Here is a 15,243-nt window from a genome sequence, read left to right on the forward strand (position 1 = left end):
ATTTTAATTATACAACCTGTTATCGTTCATCTCATCTAGGCTACAGAACTGGTGGTGGGGGGCATAATAAAGGTTATGCAATCACTACCTCTTCACTCTCCCTTTTTGCATCTGAATAATAAACAATGGACAAGTAGTAGTCCACTTGACTGACCGACAACGGCTACCAGTTGTACAGGAGATGGTCACCAAGTAAACAATAACTTTCGTGAAAAATATCCGATCGTACCGAATTTTAGCCATACAAAGCAATTTGAATTAAAACAATGAAAAGAACCATACACATGCGGCTTTTCAATTATGGGGCGAACAATGTCAAAATGCATGAGAAAAATGGGAAATTTAATTATTTATCAAGTTAATTAAGTTGCTTATACGTAATCCGACAATGCTGATTTTGAAAGAAATCTGACTTTCTACCAAATAAGTCCGCCAGTAAATTTGAAATAAAGAATGGTCTGGCACTTACGGGCAAACGCTACCAGAATGTACGCGATGAATGGGTAACCATCGTAATTTGCCGCAGTTTGCAACATTCAAGAATACATCCAAATACCTTTGAAGAGATAACAATTAACTCTTCATATAAGATTCAAAATTCCACCATAAATACATTGTAAACAACAAATAGAAATATAATAAATTCCGTTTTACCACCAAAACGGCAGTTATCGCGATTATTGTGAAATCTGGCCCTTCCAACAGACCACGTGGACCTTCACACTTGGCTATCCTCCGTTATCTTAAGAGATTATATTTGAAAAAGCACACTTAAAATTTTTCTTTTTCCAATTTTCTCCTACTATATTTTCTTGGGTGTGTATTTATAACCCTTTATCATGTATTGTAAAACGTCTTCTTATGAGTAGCTATTTTTAAAAAATGATTAATTATTACTTATATATAATATTAGGATCATTAACGGGAAATGTTCCCGCTAGAGGGCAGCTAAGACTGGCGACAACGCACTCACCAGGGCCTGATAAATAAAATATTTGTGGGAATTTGACATGGATCGAAAATATAAAGTCATGAGAACTCCCTCCCCCCCCCCCCCCAAAAAAAAAAAAGGTAAATAAAAAATCGACAAACGTCCCTGTGGCCCATATAAAGTGTTTTAAAATACCACGTCCTAGCACATCCTGACACATTCATCCTCGTTATCGTAACACACATGACGTCATAAAATGAGCAGATGAATCAACGGGAAAAGGTATGGCCGAAGTCAACTCACTTTTCTCCGTTCGATTTTAGTTTTACTGCGAGACGAAATACGTTTAAAGACTGTGATAAGACTTTTTGTACTCTTATATACATGTGGATCACATAGAACAACTAACTTAAAGAAGAATCCGAGGTTATATACAGTGAAATGAAGACCGCAACCCAGATAAGCGCCAGAGCCAGCTGTTTGTTGACAATGACATACGTCACTTTGGTGCTAAGTGTGCGAGCGGGTAAGTTTGAATTTCATTTCAGCGATAGCTAGATCTAATGTCAGTAATAGTTCTGAGGGCCGGCCCAGCCAAATCTTCCAGAAGTATACTCGCCTCAAATGATAACTTCCCGACCAGTCTCAGGGGGTAATAAGTGTCATTACTGGAAGTTTTACTTCAAATTCAATATAACACATGTTAAAATTTATGAGTATGACCAATAATATTACCATTTGACTCTAACATTGTATTGTAATAGTTAAATTGATAGTGACTTTGAAATATCCCAGTTCTTCCTTTTAAAAATCATTTGAGATGAATGGACGAACTGAAGCCCTATGTGTGTTTTCATAATAACTTTTAATTTATTAATAACTATAAATAGGGTTTAACCATCTAGGTTAGCAGACATGCTGAAAACTTTTCAGAGTGGCCGGACATTTGGACTGGCAGTAGCGAAAAATTTGCCAGACCAATGGCAAATGGATTTTTGTCGGACCGAAAATTACCCTATGCGTTTGAGACAGATACTACCAGTACAATTAGGTAGCTTACTTTGTTTGTGAATGTGATAGGTTTGAAATGGAAGGGAAAAAATGCTTTGTGTTTTATATAATTATTAGGGAGGTATGTCAAATGATGAGTCGTAATTTAAAAGTGTGGCTCTTAAAACTCTTGTCGGTCCTTTGGACCGACCACGTCCAATTTTTTACCGGTCCAGACAAATTTTCTCGGTCATGATCGATCAGACCGACAGTTTCAGCATGTCTGGGTTAGTTGAAAAAAGTCAGAGTAAACATACATAGGCTGGGTTCACTTTAAAAGTTATCAGGCCAACATGATCGATCTATCTCAGTGGGGATTCTCACATAATTACTAGTAAATGTACTTAATGGAAACAGCTCAATTGCCTGGCCTGCCCCTCTAGAAGCTATGAGAGCATTCACATCGAGAAGAACCGAGGTCTAGTAATGCCACGACCTAAATATGGTGGGCCTACATGAAAGGAAGACCTCTCATCCTGTTAATCCTCACAATGTGTCATTCCTTCAGGAGCACAGTAATTAATCTCAGCTCAATTCAACCAGTCAAGGGAAAATTCCAGGGGGGGGGGGGGGGGGGGGCGTGTGAGAAGCGGATAGACCATTAAAAGATTAGTGGTCTTCCTTTTATGTAGGTCCGCCATATTTAGGTCACAGCCTTACTAGACCTCGGCTCTTCTCGATGTGGATGCTCCCTATAATAGATTTGCGATTGGTTCCAGTGTTCTTACAAAACATCAATAGCAAATGTTTTTCATCTTTTTTCTTTTTAAATGATATATTTATACATTTTTCAATTATTAATTGTCACTATTATTTATCATTATTTGATTTTAGGGGTTGGTATGCCAACAACAATTCCCCAATTAGTGAACAACCAAGTAGAACACACACTGTTGGGTATGAGTACTTCCACTGTAAGCTACGACCTATTACCACCAATACAAGACACAGGAACATCTGCTGAAGCTCTTACACTTCAAACAGAGCCCAGTTCTTATAATTATCAAGCTGAATTCCACAAACTGGTAGGAGCAATCAATTCCTTGGTTAGAAATGCTACTGACTGGATTAAATCTGCCTCACAGCAGCTATACCAGTGGGGCGTTAGTAGTGAAAAGAAAGTGGCTTGGAAATATGTGTTACCAGTGGACACACCAACTACAGCAGAACAAGTATTGCCCATCAGTATTTCCAGAAAAACATTTAAACTCGTAAGGAATGAGTCAGAGCCTTTACCACTGAAATTTAGAGGTAAGATTTCTGTTGATCCTCTATCAGTAGTCTGTAATGAAATCTGTTTTACAAAGTAGGAAAACTATGTGCAGTGTTGGGCATTAACTTTTATGAGCACTTGTCCTCACTGGTATTTTGGCTTTTCTTAACTCTCAGTCATGTTAAATGCGTTGGTATACGGAATAAAAACCCTATCTAAAATGTGTACAGCTGTCATGTGATCATTTGTAATCAAAAGCATAAGACTTGTTGAAGGACAACCTTCTTGACCATGAGCATATGTTACAAATAATATTTAATGCAGTGCTACTCTCTTTATTATTTCCCAACATGAAATTAAGTCAGAATATTCATATAATTTATCATATTCTTTATTAATATTTTATTTATTCATTCATTTATTTGTTATTATTATTTTAAATTTTTCGTTTGTTTGTTGCATATTATTATATGATACTGACATGACTATGATATATTTACTTAAGGCTTCTCTCCAAATATTTGTACCTCTATGAAATAATTTAAATACTAACATGGCTGAGGTATGTTTATTTATGGCTTTTCTTGAAATAACTTGTATTATAGACAAATGTTTAATTGCTTATGAAACGTTTCAGGATTTGGTTTGCTCACAGAAACTAATAACAGCCCAGACAACCAGATAGTGAGCACCAGACTTGGTGTGGGCACTTCCACAATGAATTATGACTTTGCATCTGAAAGTGCCCATGGGGATGATATGTCTCTTGATGAGATAGTTGGTGCGTTTAAAGAAGAGATCCAAAAACTGGTAGGAGACATTGATTCTTATGTAAAAAATTTCACAATCTGGATAAAAACAGGTGCACAGAACTTTTCTTATTGGGCTTCACAGGAGAGTGCTAAACCACTCAATGGCACAGTAAGGAAAAGAGTGAAAAAACGTGCTTTGGCATTACCTAAATCAACTACACCTCCTGTCTGGAAGAGGGTAAGGCTTCCCAGGTTGACTGAAACATCTGTAGTTGAGGAGATCAAAATGCCACCAGTAGCACCTAGAGGTAGGCTTTGAATTTAGTTGTCACTATACATTGAATGCTAGTTTTTCAAACATGCTTTTACTTTTCTTTTAGTCTTTATTAATGTTTCATGTTTTTATGTGCTAACTCTGTACTGGGCTCAGAATGCATAAATATCTTGTTTTTTATCAACCAGTTTCTTTCTTTCTTTCTTTCTTTCTTTCTTTCTTTTTGTTTCTTGTTTATTTTAGTTTTGATGCCTCCAAAGCTTGGGATGGCAGTGGATAGCCGACTGCTTGGTTCTGCTCATCTTTTTGTTCCACCTCCATCCTTTGTATCATATAGTTACAAGATCCATTTAATACTGGGTGTTGTTGTGGTGTTTTTTATCTCCTGTTTTGCAGCTCTTTTTGTTGGGAGGAAGGGAAAAGTATTCATTTTATCTTATATTTTTATTCGTTACTCGTTCGTTATTCGTTATTCGTTCTTATGATCTGTTAGTAAATTCAGGTGACCTTCAAATATGCTTTTTGAGTCAATATTATAATTGCAGTGCTTGAAAAATATCCCTTTTTTTGTAGAGAATCTTGCATTTACATGTAGTTTAAAGGGATATTTAGTCAGCAATAGAATTTGGTTTATCAGTGAACATAGACTTTCATGGTGATGACCAAAGTCTTATCTTTTAACTGATGATGACTATGTACATATTTTCAGTCCAAGATCATCCCTGGCCCATATGTACTGGATGGCTTTTATGCATACATTATAACATTGAGGACAAGTTTTAAAAGACGTATGTGTATATTAATTAATGCCAAAATTCATTATACTTTAAATATTGATTGAAAGATAATTTAACATTTTGTTTGTATATTTAAGAAAGGAATACGTTAAACAGCAGATGGCTCTGATGAGAATTTATGAAGTTAATTTCTGGTTAAATTTAGTTATAATAGTTATTTCTTCCATTAACTAGATGCTGGGACTAATGGTAAAATTAAGATACAACTGTTTTCTAACAGTTCATCATCACCAGAATATGTATTGCGAAGGAGCAAAAAGAAGGTTCTTTCTCGTGGAAAGGAGGCTATGCTCCTTGTTTACACCAAAGGTTTGATTAAAATACAGATTGTTAAACAGCTTATAGAATACCAATATATTAGACTTCACTTTATTTATGCATTCAATATACCATTTCAAATTTAATTTTCTGATTAAAAATAAAAATTCTTTAGCATTTGAAGTTTTCCATAAAGGCATATTTAATTGGTATATTTCTTAATTTTGCCCTTGTGAGCCTGCCTGTTGTATGTTGTATTTTTTTTTTTTTTTTGTTTGATTTAGCAATATGCAAACCAACATAATATAACTGATATGTTATTCTTTAACAGTCCACAGCGTGAAGCATTTTTCCTTTTTTTCCAGCTCCCCTTGGAGAACTTACACATGTCCTTGTAACTTTGAATGGATATGGTGTTAAGGCAAAATGGTAAATATCACAAAATACCATTTCTGTTTCATTTTTAGATGAGGTTAAAGTGTTAATGCTTCATAAATGAAAAGTTGAAATATAATCTGAAGGATACTATCAAACATTCATAATTAACAATTACTGTTTTTTAAGGCATTTGACTGATCTGACTGTGTCTGACCCTTGGGCTGACAGAGAGTGGTATTTTGCTAATGATAAGTGGCTAAAACCCAAACATAATGGTGCTGCTCAAACCCATACCCTTCCTTTAACTGATGTTAGCAATGCTTACAAGTGAGTAGCAAAGGAACACGCTTAAAAATGTTTAATCCAATTTTTCCAGATATTTGTTTATAATTATTGTTTGAACTGGATGTGTCTTGAATATTAATTACCTTGGCAAACCATATCAAATACATGCATGTATCTCATAATAACTGCCAGTCAAGTAGATCTGTGTTAATCATATTTTTACAGCTAATCTATATTTGTTTTAGCTTAATGTGGAGTAATCTGCATAGGATAGTCATGAGGTACCACACATGGATTTATCCTGTGTTTGGTGGTGGGCAAGAGCATGCTGAGGTGCTTTCCAGACCAGCCACTGTTTTGCTCCTCTTTTCAACTGTTGGAAACTTCCTTCTTGGAAATGTACTGATGGAGACAGCACTCAAGACAGTTGGCAGTCATCAAGTTGCCTTACATTTCTCAGCCAATACTCTCCTCATCACATTTGTTGTGAATGCTGCCATCTGTGTTGCCAATTGTGTCTGTGAAATATTCCTTGGAAATATAAAATCAAAGAAATTGTGCACTGACATTTGTGATAGAGTATCCGCATTTCAAGCGCATCAAGGTAAATATAAAAGTGTACATATATGTCACTGTGATTTGGAGAAGTTTTAAAATCCTGATTATAAATGTACATGAAACTTGTATGTACAAGTGCTTTGGTGATTTGCTGGCATGGATGACATTTTTTATTGTTTGAAATTACAAAAGGCAATATATTATTGCTATTTATAGTCAAATGTGAAAAATTGTAAGTAAAATATGACTGTGATGATGACTTCGATGTGAGCACTTCTTTGATTCCAGAAAAACCACGAGCAACAGAAAAGAATCATTTGCAAGCCAAAGATAGCAGCATAGATCTTGCACACAGCAACTTTTATGATAATAAACTACTATTCTCTCAAGATAATGCTGGATGCTATGTACTTCATGAGGATGAGGAAAATTTAGAGAGAATCCCAAGCACCAAATCCCTATGCAACATTGCAAGGTATCTTTAATTATACATATATGTAATGTCAAGTCTTATATGTATTAAGAAACAGTCTGAAATGTTCCTTATAAATGCTAGTGTTGGTAGAATTAATAATGTGATCACGATAATGGCTTTTCAAATCTCATTCCAGAGAGAGCACCCAAGCTAGCAGTGGGAAACGTCGTTACACCATGTTTGCAACTACACATGCTCTCAAGTTGTCCAAAACAGAAATGATAAGGAAGAAGCTCAACTTACAACGCTTGAGCCGAATTGATGTAGAAACATCTGATTTGCCATTGCAAAGGTACAGTTGCTGCAATTTCAAAATACTGTTTTTAAAGAAAGGATATCCACTGTAGTATTTCAGCTCTTTCAAGAGAATGGGTCAAAATTACAATTTTCACTTCATAACTTTTTGTGAAACGCTGTATTTTTTAAATATTCACAGTTAAACAAAGGCAACAATTATGCTAAGCTATGGCTTAATTGGGGGATTTTCAGTCAAGCTGCTGTTATTTTGATAATATCAGTTTAAAGCATATGCATGCCTTACTTATATTACAGATCCAAATCAGACACTGCTGTAAGGCGACATTGTCTCCTCTGCCAGAAGGTAATGGAAGATCCATATCCCATCCACTGGTATTGCAAATATCAGAAGGCTGTACAGCTAGGATGCGCATCAGCTCCTGCTAATGGCCCAGAAGCCACTGTTTACGACACAGCTGATGCTCTATGTGATTACATGGGTGTACCAAGGTTGGCAAAGAAGAATAAAATTGAGCCCAATGATCATGTAGATGAGGACCACCAAGATGCTTACTTTCCTGATGTAAAACTGACAGACCTACCTCAACAAGAACAACAAATTTGGATCAGCAAGCTCCTTCAGATCAATCCCTTGTGGGCAGCAAAAATCAGCTCATTGGAGGCAGGTAAAGGAGAGCCTGCAAGCATTAATACGACTACAGAGGAAATGCCGTGTGAGATGCAGTTGCCAGCAACAAATATGAAATCAGAGCTAGCAACAGCAATTTTATCTTTGACAATATTTAAGGCCCCAAGCACAGAAAGGGAAATTAACCCAGAAGACAACGTTAACGTGGAGATAAGCTTGACCTTGGGGAACACTGAGAAGAGAGCTGCTGAGTTCCTGAATGAGTTAATTGGTGACATGGTCAATATGCTAATAAAAGGCAAGACCTCTGCAGAAGACAGGGTTCTAGGGTGGCAAACAAAAGTATTTGAGTTCATGACAACTTACCAGAAGGTCCACCTTCAGAATAAGAGAAAATCTACAGAAGAGGGAGGTGAAGGCAAAGACATGCCCCAGAACGAAGAACCAGATAAGCATGCACCAAAGCTGTCTCTTACTGAGAAGCGGAACAGATCTGTGTTTGACACAAAGGGATTTGATACTGTTGTAAGAAGATTGAGTCAGGAAATGGCAATGAAGACCATTACAGAAGACCTATCTGATCATGAAAATGAATGGGAGGATGATTTGAGTGGCAGGCTGCAACTGAATATAACTGGAGAGTACATAAGACAGAAGGACATCAAGACACGTATAGAGGCAGTTGCGCAAACTGGTGAGTCACTTTTTGCCCTGGACTGGCAGCCTGTGGAGGAAAAGCTTGACAATGTCTGTGAGCCACAGAGTGTCATGCAACAGATTGGATTGCACACTGGAAAACTTGCTCCAGATCTCAAACCTCTGCAGAGGAAATCTGGCTATGTGTGTGGCCGTAGTCTCACACACCTGTCTGCATCAGCGTCTGTGAACCACCTCAAAGAAGTTGTTCCAATGATGCAAGCAATGTCAAAGACAAGACAAAATGCATCTCTGGCAAACTTGACAGCATCAGAAGATACAACTCAGAGTAATGTTCAGAATATGGTTGCTGGCACCAGACCTCATTTATTGTTAGGTGAATTGATGTCCAAAATAATAGCTAATGACCCAGATGTTGGTTTGAATGTTTTCAAGATGCTTCCAATCATACCAGTTGACATTACAGCTGAGTCATTGAAGGATTTGGCCCAAGGTACCGCCCATGGTCTTTTAGCATCATTTGAAGATATGTGTGACATTGCCACTGAAGTCAGCCAGATGGCAATGGAAGAGTTTTCAAATAAACTGGTTGAGAGTCTTCTGCAGGTGATCTCCACCAAGTTGGATGCTGACAAACAGTGTAGTCAGAGCCCTTCCACATGCCTGATGACAGTAAGTTTTGCCTTTCTTCAAAGATATTTTAAAACCAAATGCATGTCAAGTTAAGCAGACAGTCTCTGAGTGAGTGGATATATGAGCTCTGGCCATTTAAATTATTGTAATTTTAGATCAGAATGGGAGATTCTTTATGTTGCTAATAAGGTTGAATCCTTTATCATTTCTAGAATGAAGAGACTGAGAGCCAACAACCAGGACAATGCTTTCACCATGACATTCCATCAACACATACAATCATTGGTCAGGTGCAGCAGCTAATGGAGAAAGAAATGATTGAGATCAGAAATGACGAGAATCAAATGATAACAGAGGTAAAGTACACCAAGTCATCAAGAAAAAAAGGGAGTAGATCATTTATGAAGCCTCACATGAGGAGAAAAGACTAATACTCTATTTAGAATGCAGAATGAAGTTGAAGACAGAATAATATGTCAGCATCTTTTAATAACCATTTTGCTTTCATTGTGTGAACCTTTGTGTGTGTTTTGCTTTTTATATAAGCTTTTTTCAATTATTGCAGGCGTTTACCTACCATTACCTGGATGCACTGATTTTTAATGCCATCATTAGAGCTCAGTATGCCATTTTACACCAAAGCGATAGGGAAATTCAGGATCAAGAGTGCCAGGATAAAGAACAAGCTATTAAATTTGCCCAGGATCTTCTGCATAAGGATGTCGATGCATTTTATAATGACAAGTGAGCCTTTTGTTTTCTTTAAAAACGTCAATGTCATAATAAAAGTTCAATTATATATACAGTTATTTCTATTGCATATTTGAATACTAAATAACAACTGGATTTTTCAGCTGGGAAGCATGCAAGCAGACAGTCCAGCTAGGCCTCTTGGCTCTTAACAAACAGGGGGATGTGTTTGTAAAGGAACAAGAATTAAAGGAATCAATCCTGGATAATGCTAAGACAATCGCCCAAAATGTTGCTGCTCTTGTGATGAAGGTAAAGACTATGTGCTTTTTGGTTAATATTGAACATGTGAATTTATTCAGACTATTTCTTTTAAATCTACTTGATGAAAACAAAAAAAGTTTGGTGATTTGACAGAGTCATAATACTCTAACATCACTACCTTCTAAAAATCTTTGAATTGTATAAGTTCCAACATTACTTTTATGTTTGTTCAGCCCTGTAAACAAATTATTTAGTAAATATAAGATATTTTGCACCTCTTATAATACAGAAAGCCATCCAGGAAGTCAAACTGAAGACAGCATCAGAAGCAATTCTCCAGGAAGTGCTATCAAATGCTGCCTTGGTGTTGGAGGTGCAGTTTAAAGATGGTTTTTCAGAAGGGGGGAGGACTCAAAGTACAGATGCAAAATATGACATCACTTGATTTTAGACTTTTTTTTGTAAATACATGACTTTTTGCCAGTTGACAAAATTTTAATTTTAATATTTATAATTGAAAGGGAAAAGATGTTATCACATATAACAGCATATGTAACAGTACTATATAGACATCTATTACTTCAGAATGCAAATGCAGCTTCCAGACAAGAACTTCCCAGAGTGGTGTCTGCAGATCTGGTGCAAATCAAAGATGGTAGGTACACTAGGGCAGGGCTTGGGCATAGAGAATTTCCACTCAATAATCATTACAATTTGCACAGTAAATTGGTATATATTATGTCAAAGATTGATATACATTATAATTATGTAATGTGATTAATTCTTAATACAGTACTGTTATTTATAAACTTCAGATAAAGAACAGGTTGTACAAATGCAAGAGTTACCTATCAAAGAACATGAGCCTCCGAATGAGGTAAGAATCATTGTCAATTCTTTATACAATAAAAGTGATTTGAATAAAAAAAAACATAACTTATTTGAAAAATACTATTTGACCATTTTGAGAATTATGACTGTTTGCGGCAAAATAAAACTGTACAATATCGTACTGTAGTTGACTGGAATAATCAAGCAAAATTCACAGTTGTAACACAGGAATCACACTATGGCAAACAAAATTACTCCTTCAGATATTGAAAAATGGTCAGTGAAATAGATAATTACTGCTTTGGTTCTTTTAATTTTTTCAGAATGTGACACCAGCCTCTTCAAATGAGTCAGTTGTTTCCTCCGTTGGATTGGGGGATATCATGACAGTTCGTGAAGGTAAGCAGCAACAGCATTGATTTCATGTAAAGCATTGCAAATTGAATACCACTGGGCTGTTTATTATCATATTATCAGGAGATTAACGTATTACAACTATGGCTAAGCACTTATCTAATTCTCAAAAATGAAAGGTTTTTAAATGGGTGGGGAGGGCGCCACCCCCCTTCCCCGAATCTTTTTAAAAGACAAAAGGAGATACTGCATAAGATACAACAAAGACCCACAGATGCACTGCAGAATGACCCATATTATAATAGCAAAATATTTCCCTTAAAAGATAAGATAATTACTCCTCATCCCCTAATTGTGGAAATTGTTATTCTGCCAGTTATATAAAAGACTATATGCATGGGCCATTTGACTACAGCAAAAATTTGTCGGCTGGTAAGCCATGATATGTGTTTGTTTCAACTTTCAGAGCTCAAAGATTGCAGAAACTTGCTTAATGGTTTTAGAGATGTTGACCTCATGTCTTCAGAGAACAGAAGACTCCTTAATCTACCGAAGGCAAGCAGAAGCCTTGACTCTGTAGTCAGATCCCTGTCAGAGGCTAACAAGGCCATGCCGTGCAAGAAATTAAACACATCTTTGCCACAGGTAGATCGCTTTGAGGAAATCCACAGAAACAAAGCTTTCTTATCTACCTGTGAAATTGCTCCTTCCTTGCCATCAGGATCCAAAGATGTGGTTATTGACATTAAGATGAAACAAGGTACTAGCTATTTTGCCATAATTTGGAAAAGAATGATAATTATTGCTAGTAGTAGTTTTGATATTTTTATGTAGTTTGTTGCTCCTCATAAAGTGAACAGATTTGAAGCACAAGCACTCAGTGGACATTTATTTAAGAGCAGGACTCTCTTTGTTTTTATACTTTAAAATTCCTCATTTCAGAAGACGTTGCACTCGATGTCATTATTGATGTAGAAGAAGGTAATACTCTTTTTATTAATATTATTCTGTTTTTTCAGTCATCTATTAGTCAAGAAAGATAATGCTATTTGTTGAAAAGGTGACATTCTGTTACTCAATCCCATGTATGCTTCATTTCCCAGAGAGATAGCATCGAGTCATTCAGACTTGTGACATAAGGTCAATTGTTTTTCAGATGATGGAAATCGGATTTCAGAACAGCCAACTGAAGAACAAAGACCTTTAAACGATATGGAACTCCTACATGTAGAGATGATGGTAAAGGGAGAATTTAAGAAACTACTTCCACACTGGGTGAAATACATCATCTTTGCACTTTTGATTTGTTCCATTGCCGTGTCATTATTTTTCACTGACATTTATGCCATGTCATTTGAAGATGAAAATCTCAACCACTGGCTGCTTCTGGTTGGTTTGGCCATGCTGGAGGATTTCATCGTTTTCCAACCAGTCAAATGCTTGTTTATTCACTTTTACTTCATGGTGTTCCCACAGCACAGAAATGTGATCAACAACCCAGTCTAACTGTATAACCTTGATTGGATCAATTATGTATCTTAATGTGAAAAACAATACATACCGTACAAAGGAATATGACTGACTTTGATGCGACTTCCTTATTATTTGGAACAATCAACCAAAAACAATAGAATATTTAAACTAAGATGTATGAAATGGGTTCCTTTAATTGCAAACTTTATCGAAAAAATTTTTCGATTTCTCACTATAGTTCAGTTTTTTAATTCAGCATCCCATGAACACTGCTGTTGATTTTGACTTTCAAAAAAAAGCTTTATATTTCATGTTTTGACTGCCATTATCAGGTTCTATTCAGCAGAAAAAAACTTCATAATTATGCAAAACAATTCAAACCTTTCATTTGGCTATAATGTGTAATAATAAAGGCTTTAGCATTCTTTTTTTTTTTTCATCTTTTTTACTTTTCTTTCTATGCCATGTGTACCTTTCATTGAAAGACGATTGCCAAAACAATTCTGTCAAGAGTTTAGTGCCCTATTTTGGAAGTTATATATAAAAGGTAATGATTAAAGCTTGGTATACATATACAAAGACAAGTTTTCTAAAAAATCTTACACAATGATTGTTGCCTTTACGGTTGAGCAAAAGTGAAACAAATATCTTTTATAGCAAAATTAGTCCTTGTTTTAGGTCAAAATTAAATATCAATTTCTTCAGTAATTGTCCTGTGGCTAAATGGGTTCCTGTGACATTCACACTAGTCAAAATCCCTTCCATTCTGATGACTCACTCTTGCCACCTTATTAAAAAAATTGAACAAAGCCAAAATGTATCTTAAGTTTGTATTACCTAAAGAGTAGTTGGGAAGCAGAGCTAGCTCTCCTAGAAAGAGCCTTGCCAGTGGCTGTTGCAGCCTTTTTGGAGCAACTGTAATAGGTGATGACCCCACCTATAGCATGCCCTCTTAGACATGGCTTTAGCTGCTTTTTTGACCCTACAATTTGGACTGGCATTCCTTTAAGTTCTTCTTTAAGTATCAATGGTGATTTTGCACTTCTGTTAGGACCTTTTTGCTACCACGGTCAAGCCTGTTGATCAGCATGCTGTCATTCCACACTCCCAATTTGAGTCTCCGCAGCAAGTAAATGTGGCCATTCTCCCAGAGCCCGTTTTCTAATATACGTTACTTGTTCCCCTTCTGTTCATAATGTTTTAACATATTTGTTCCATCCGGTCCTCCACCAAAATTTACAATTGTTATCGAATGAAGTATGTATAAAATTCCAATGGGTAAATCTTTTGGGGACGCCCCATATTTATGAAAAGATGCATTTGTACAGCCAAATTCTCATGATTAAAAGCATTTGAATTGTTTTGTTCTTTTATTTTCATATCTGTAAAAAGTCGCAGACTATTCTGTTCATACATTCTACTTCAAAACTAATGAAAGTGCATTATACAGCCTTCTATCAGATCTAGGTATCCATGTTTTGTACTTTCATGTCAAAGTTGTAAGTTCCTGGGGTTTGATAAATGCTATTAATGTACCATCTTAGGAGATGGTGATGCTAGTGTTTCCCTTAGTTATTGTTTACTCGTCATTGACAAACATTAAGTAGATAACTACAGAGTATTTATTGAAGGTAATACCCCAAGACAGAAAACAAACCTTGTTGGGTATTGATTATGCCTAAAGTTACATAATGTTCCAAAACAAAGTTCTTTTCACAAACACTAGTGGGCCTGATTTGATCTTAAAGTGCAATTTCAGTCTAACACTAGACTGAACCGGTCTTAAAAATTAAGGAGGGACTCTTAATTTAGTCTTAAGACTAAAAACAAACTTAAACTGCAGTGAATAAGACTATAATTGGTCTAAATTCAACTGAAGTGGCAAAGCAATTATCTCCCCACACACATTCAGACCAAACTTGGACTTACTCTCCAGCCAGACAGGTGAAGATAACAATCAAGTAGAGGGCCATTGTGTGAGTAGCAAAGGGTGGTCTCTTGGCAAGTAAGTGCTAATTGCCTAATTGATAAGGGTGATTCAGATACTGTCTCAGATAATTTCTAAAGCAAGGAAAGATTTGGTTGTGGAAGTACTAGTGCAGCATACTTTTAATGTTTTGACATAAGAGCTTATAGTTTTGAAAGCATTAACAAACAAGGTACATTTATTTTAAAATTAGACATGACCTTTTATTTGTCACAAACAATTGAAAAGTCACTTCAATCTAACATAAAAATGCATGGGCGTAACTAGGCATACGCACGGATGCACTGTGCGTACAATTTTTTGGCCAACCATGAGATTATTTTATATAAATTTAGTGTATTTTTCACGGAATATAAAAGAAAATCCTCTGCTTATTAAAGTCATCTGTATGTACAAATCCTCTGTATCAATTGTATAGGCACAATTGTTCTGACCCCCCCTCCCCGTCTTGCAATCTGAGGTTTACAATGCCTGTAACCTTAACAAGTCCTATCTTA

The 15,243-nt window shown here is 36.1% G+C and overlaps 1 protein-coding gene across 5 annotated transcripts; it reads left to right on the plus strand.

Annotated features, from left to right (window-relative positions):
• Positions 1–1,157: 1,157 nt before the first annotated feature.
• On the plus strand, positions 1,158–14,120 carry LOC106163543 (uncharacterized). 5 transcript variants are annotated; one of them, XM_087004296.1, is made up of 22 exons: positions 1,158–1,457; positions 2,816–3,232; positions 3,832–4,254; positions 4,464–4,642; positions 4,930–5,008; positions 5,192–5,326; positions 5,641–5,704; positions 5,840–5,980; positions 6,184–6,542; positions 6,785–6,971; positions 7,108–7,263; positions 7,524–9,186; positions 9,360–9,503; positions 9,713–9,891; positions 10,002–10,149; positions 10,391–10,474; positions 10,687–10,756; positions 10,917–10,978; positions 11,256–11,331; positions 11,753–12,046; positions 12,232–12,267; positions 12,443–14,120. In XM_087004296.1, the coding sequence occupies exons 1-22, from the start codon at positions 1,373–1,375 to the stop codon at positions 12,790–12,792; spliced, it is 5,331 nt and encodes a 1,776-aa protein (XP_086860422.1). In that variant the 5' UTR covers positions 1,158–1,372; the 3' UTR covers positions 12,793–14,120. The 5 variants fall into 5 exon arrangements, with proteins under 5 accessions (XP_086860422.1, XP_086860425.1, XP_086860428.1 ...); XM_013541158.2 differs by having other exon boundaries at positions 1,160–1,457; positions 12,229–12,267; XM_087004299.1 differs by lacking the exon at positions 12,232–12,267.
• Positions 14,121–15,243: the final 1,123 nt, after the last annotated feature.

Source organism: Lingula anatina, chromosome 1, assembly GCF_051362555.1.
Source record: "Lingula anatina isolate TDL-2025a chromosome 1, LinAna3.0, whole genome shotgun sequence".
In the NCBI taxonomy this organism is placed as follows: Eukaryota; Metazoa; Brachiopoda; class Lingulata; order Lingulida; family Lingulidae; genus Lingula; species Lingula anatina.

Coding starts and splice junctions, on each gene's coding strand:
- LOC106163543 (XM_013541158.2), top strand. CDS start 1,373: ATGAAGACCGCAACCCAGATAAGCGCCAGAGCCAGCTGTTTGTTGACA. Junction 5,327..5,640: donor GCTCCTTGTTTACACCAAAG/GTTTGATTAAAA, acceptor CTTTTTTTCCAG/CTCCCCTTGGAGAACTTACA. Junction 9,892..10,001: donor GATGCATTTTATAATGACAA/GTGAGCCTTTTG, acceptor TGGATTTTTCAG/CTGGGAAGCATGCAAGCAGA.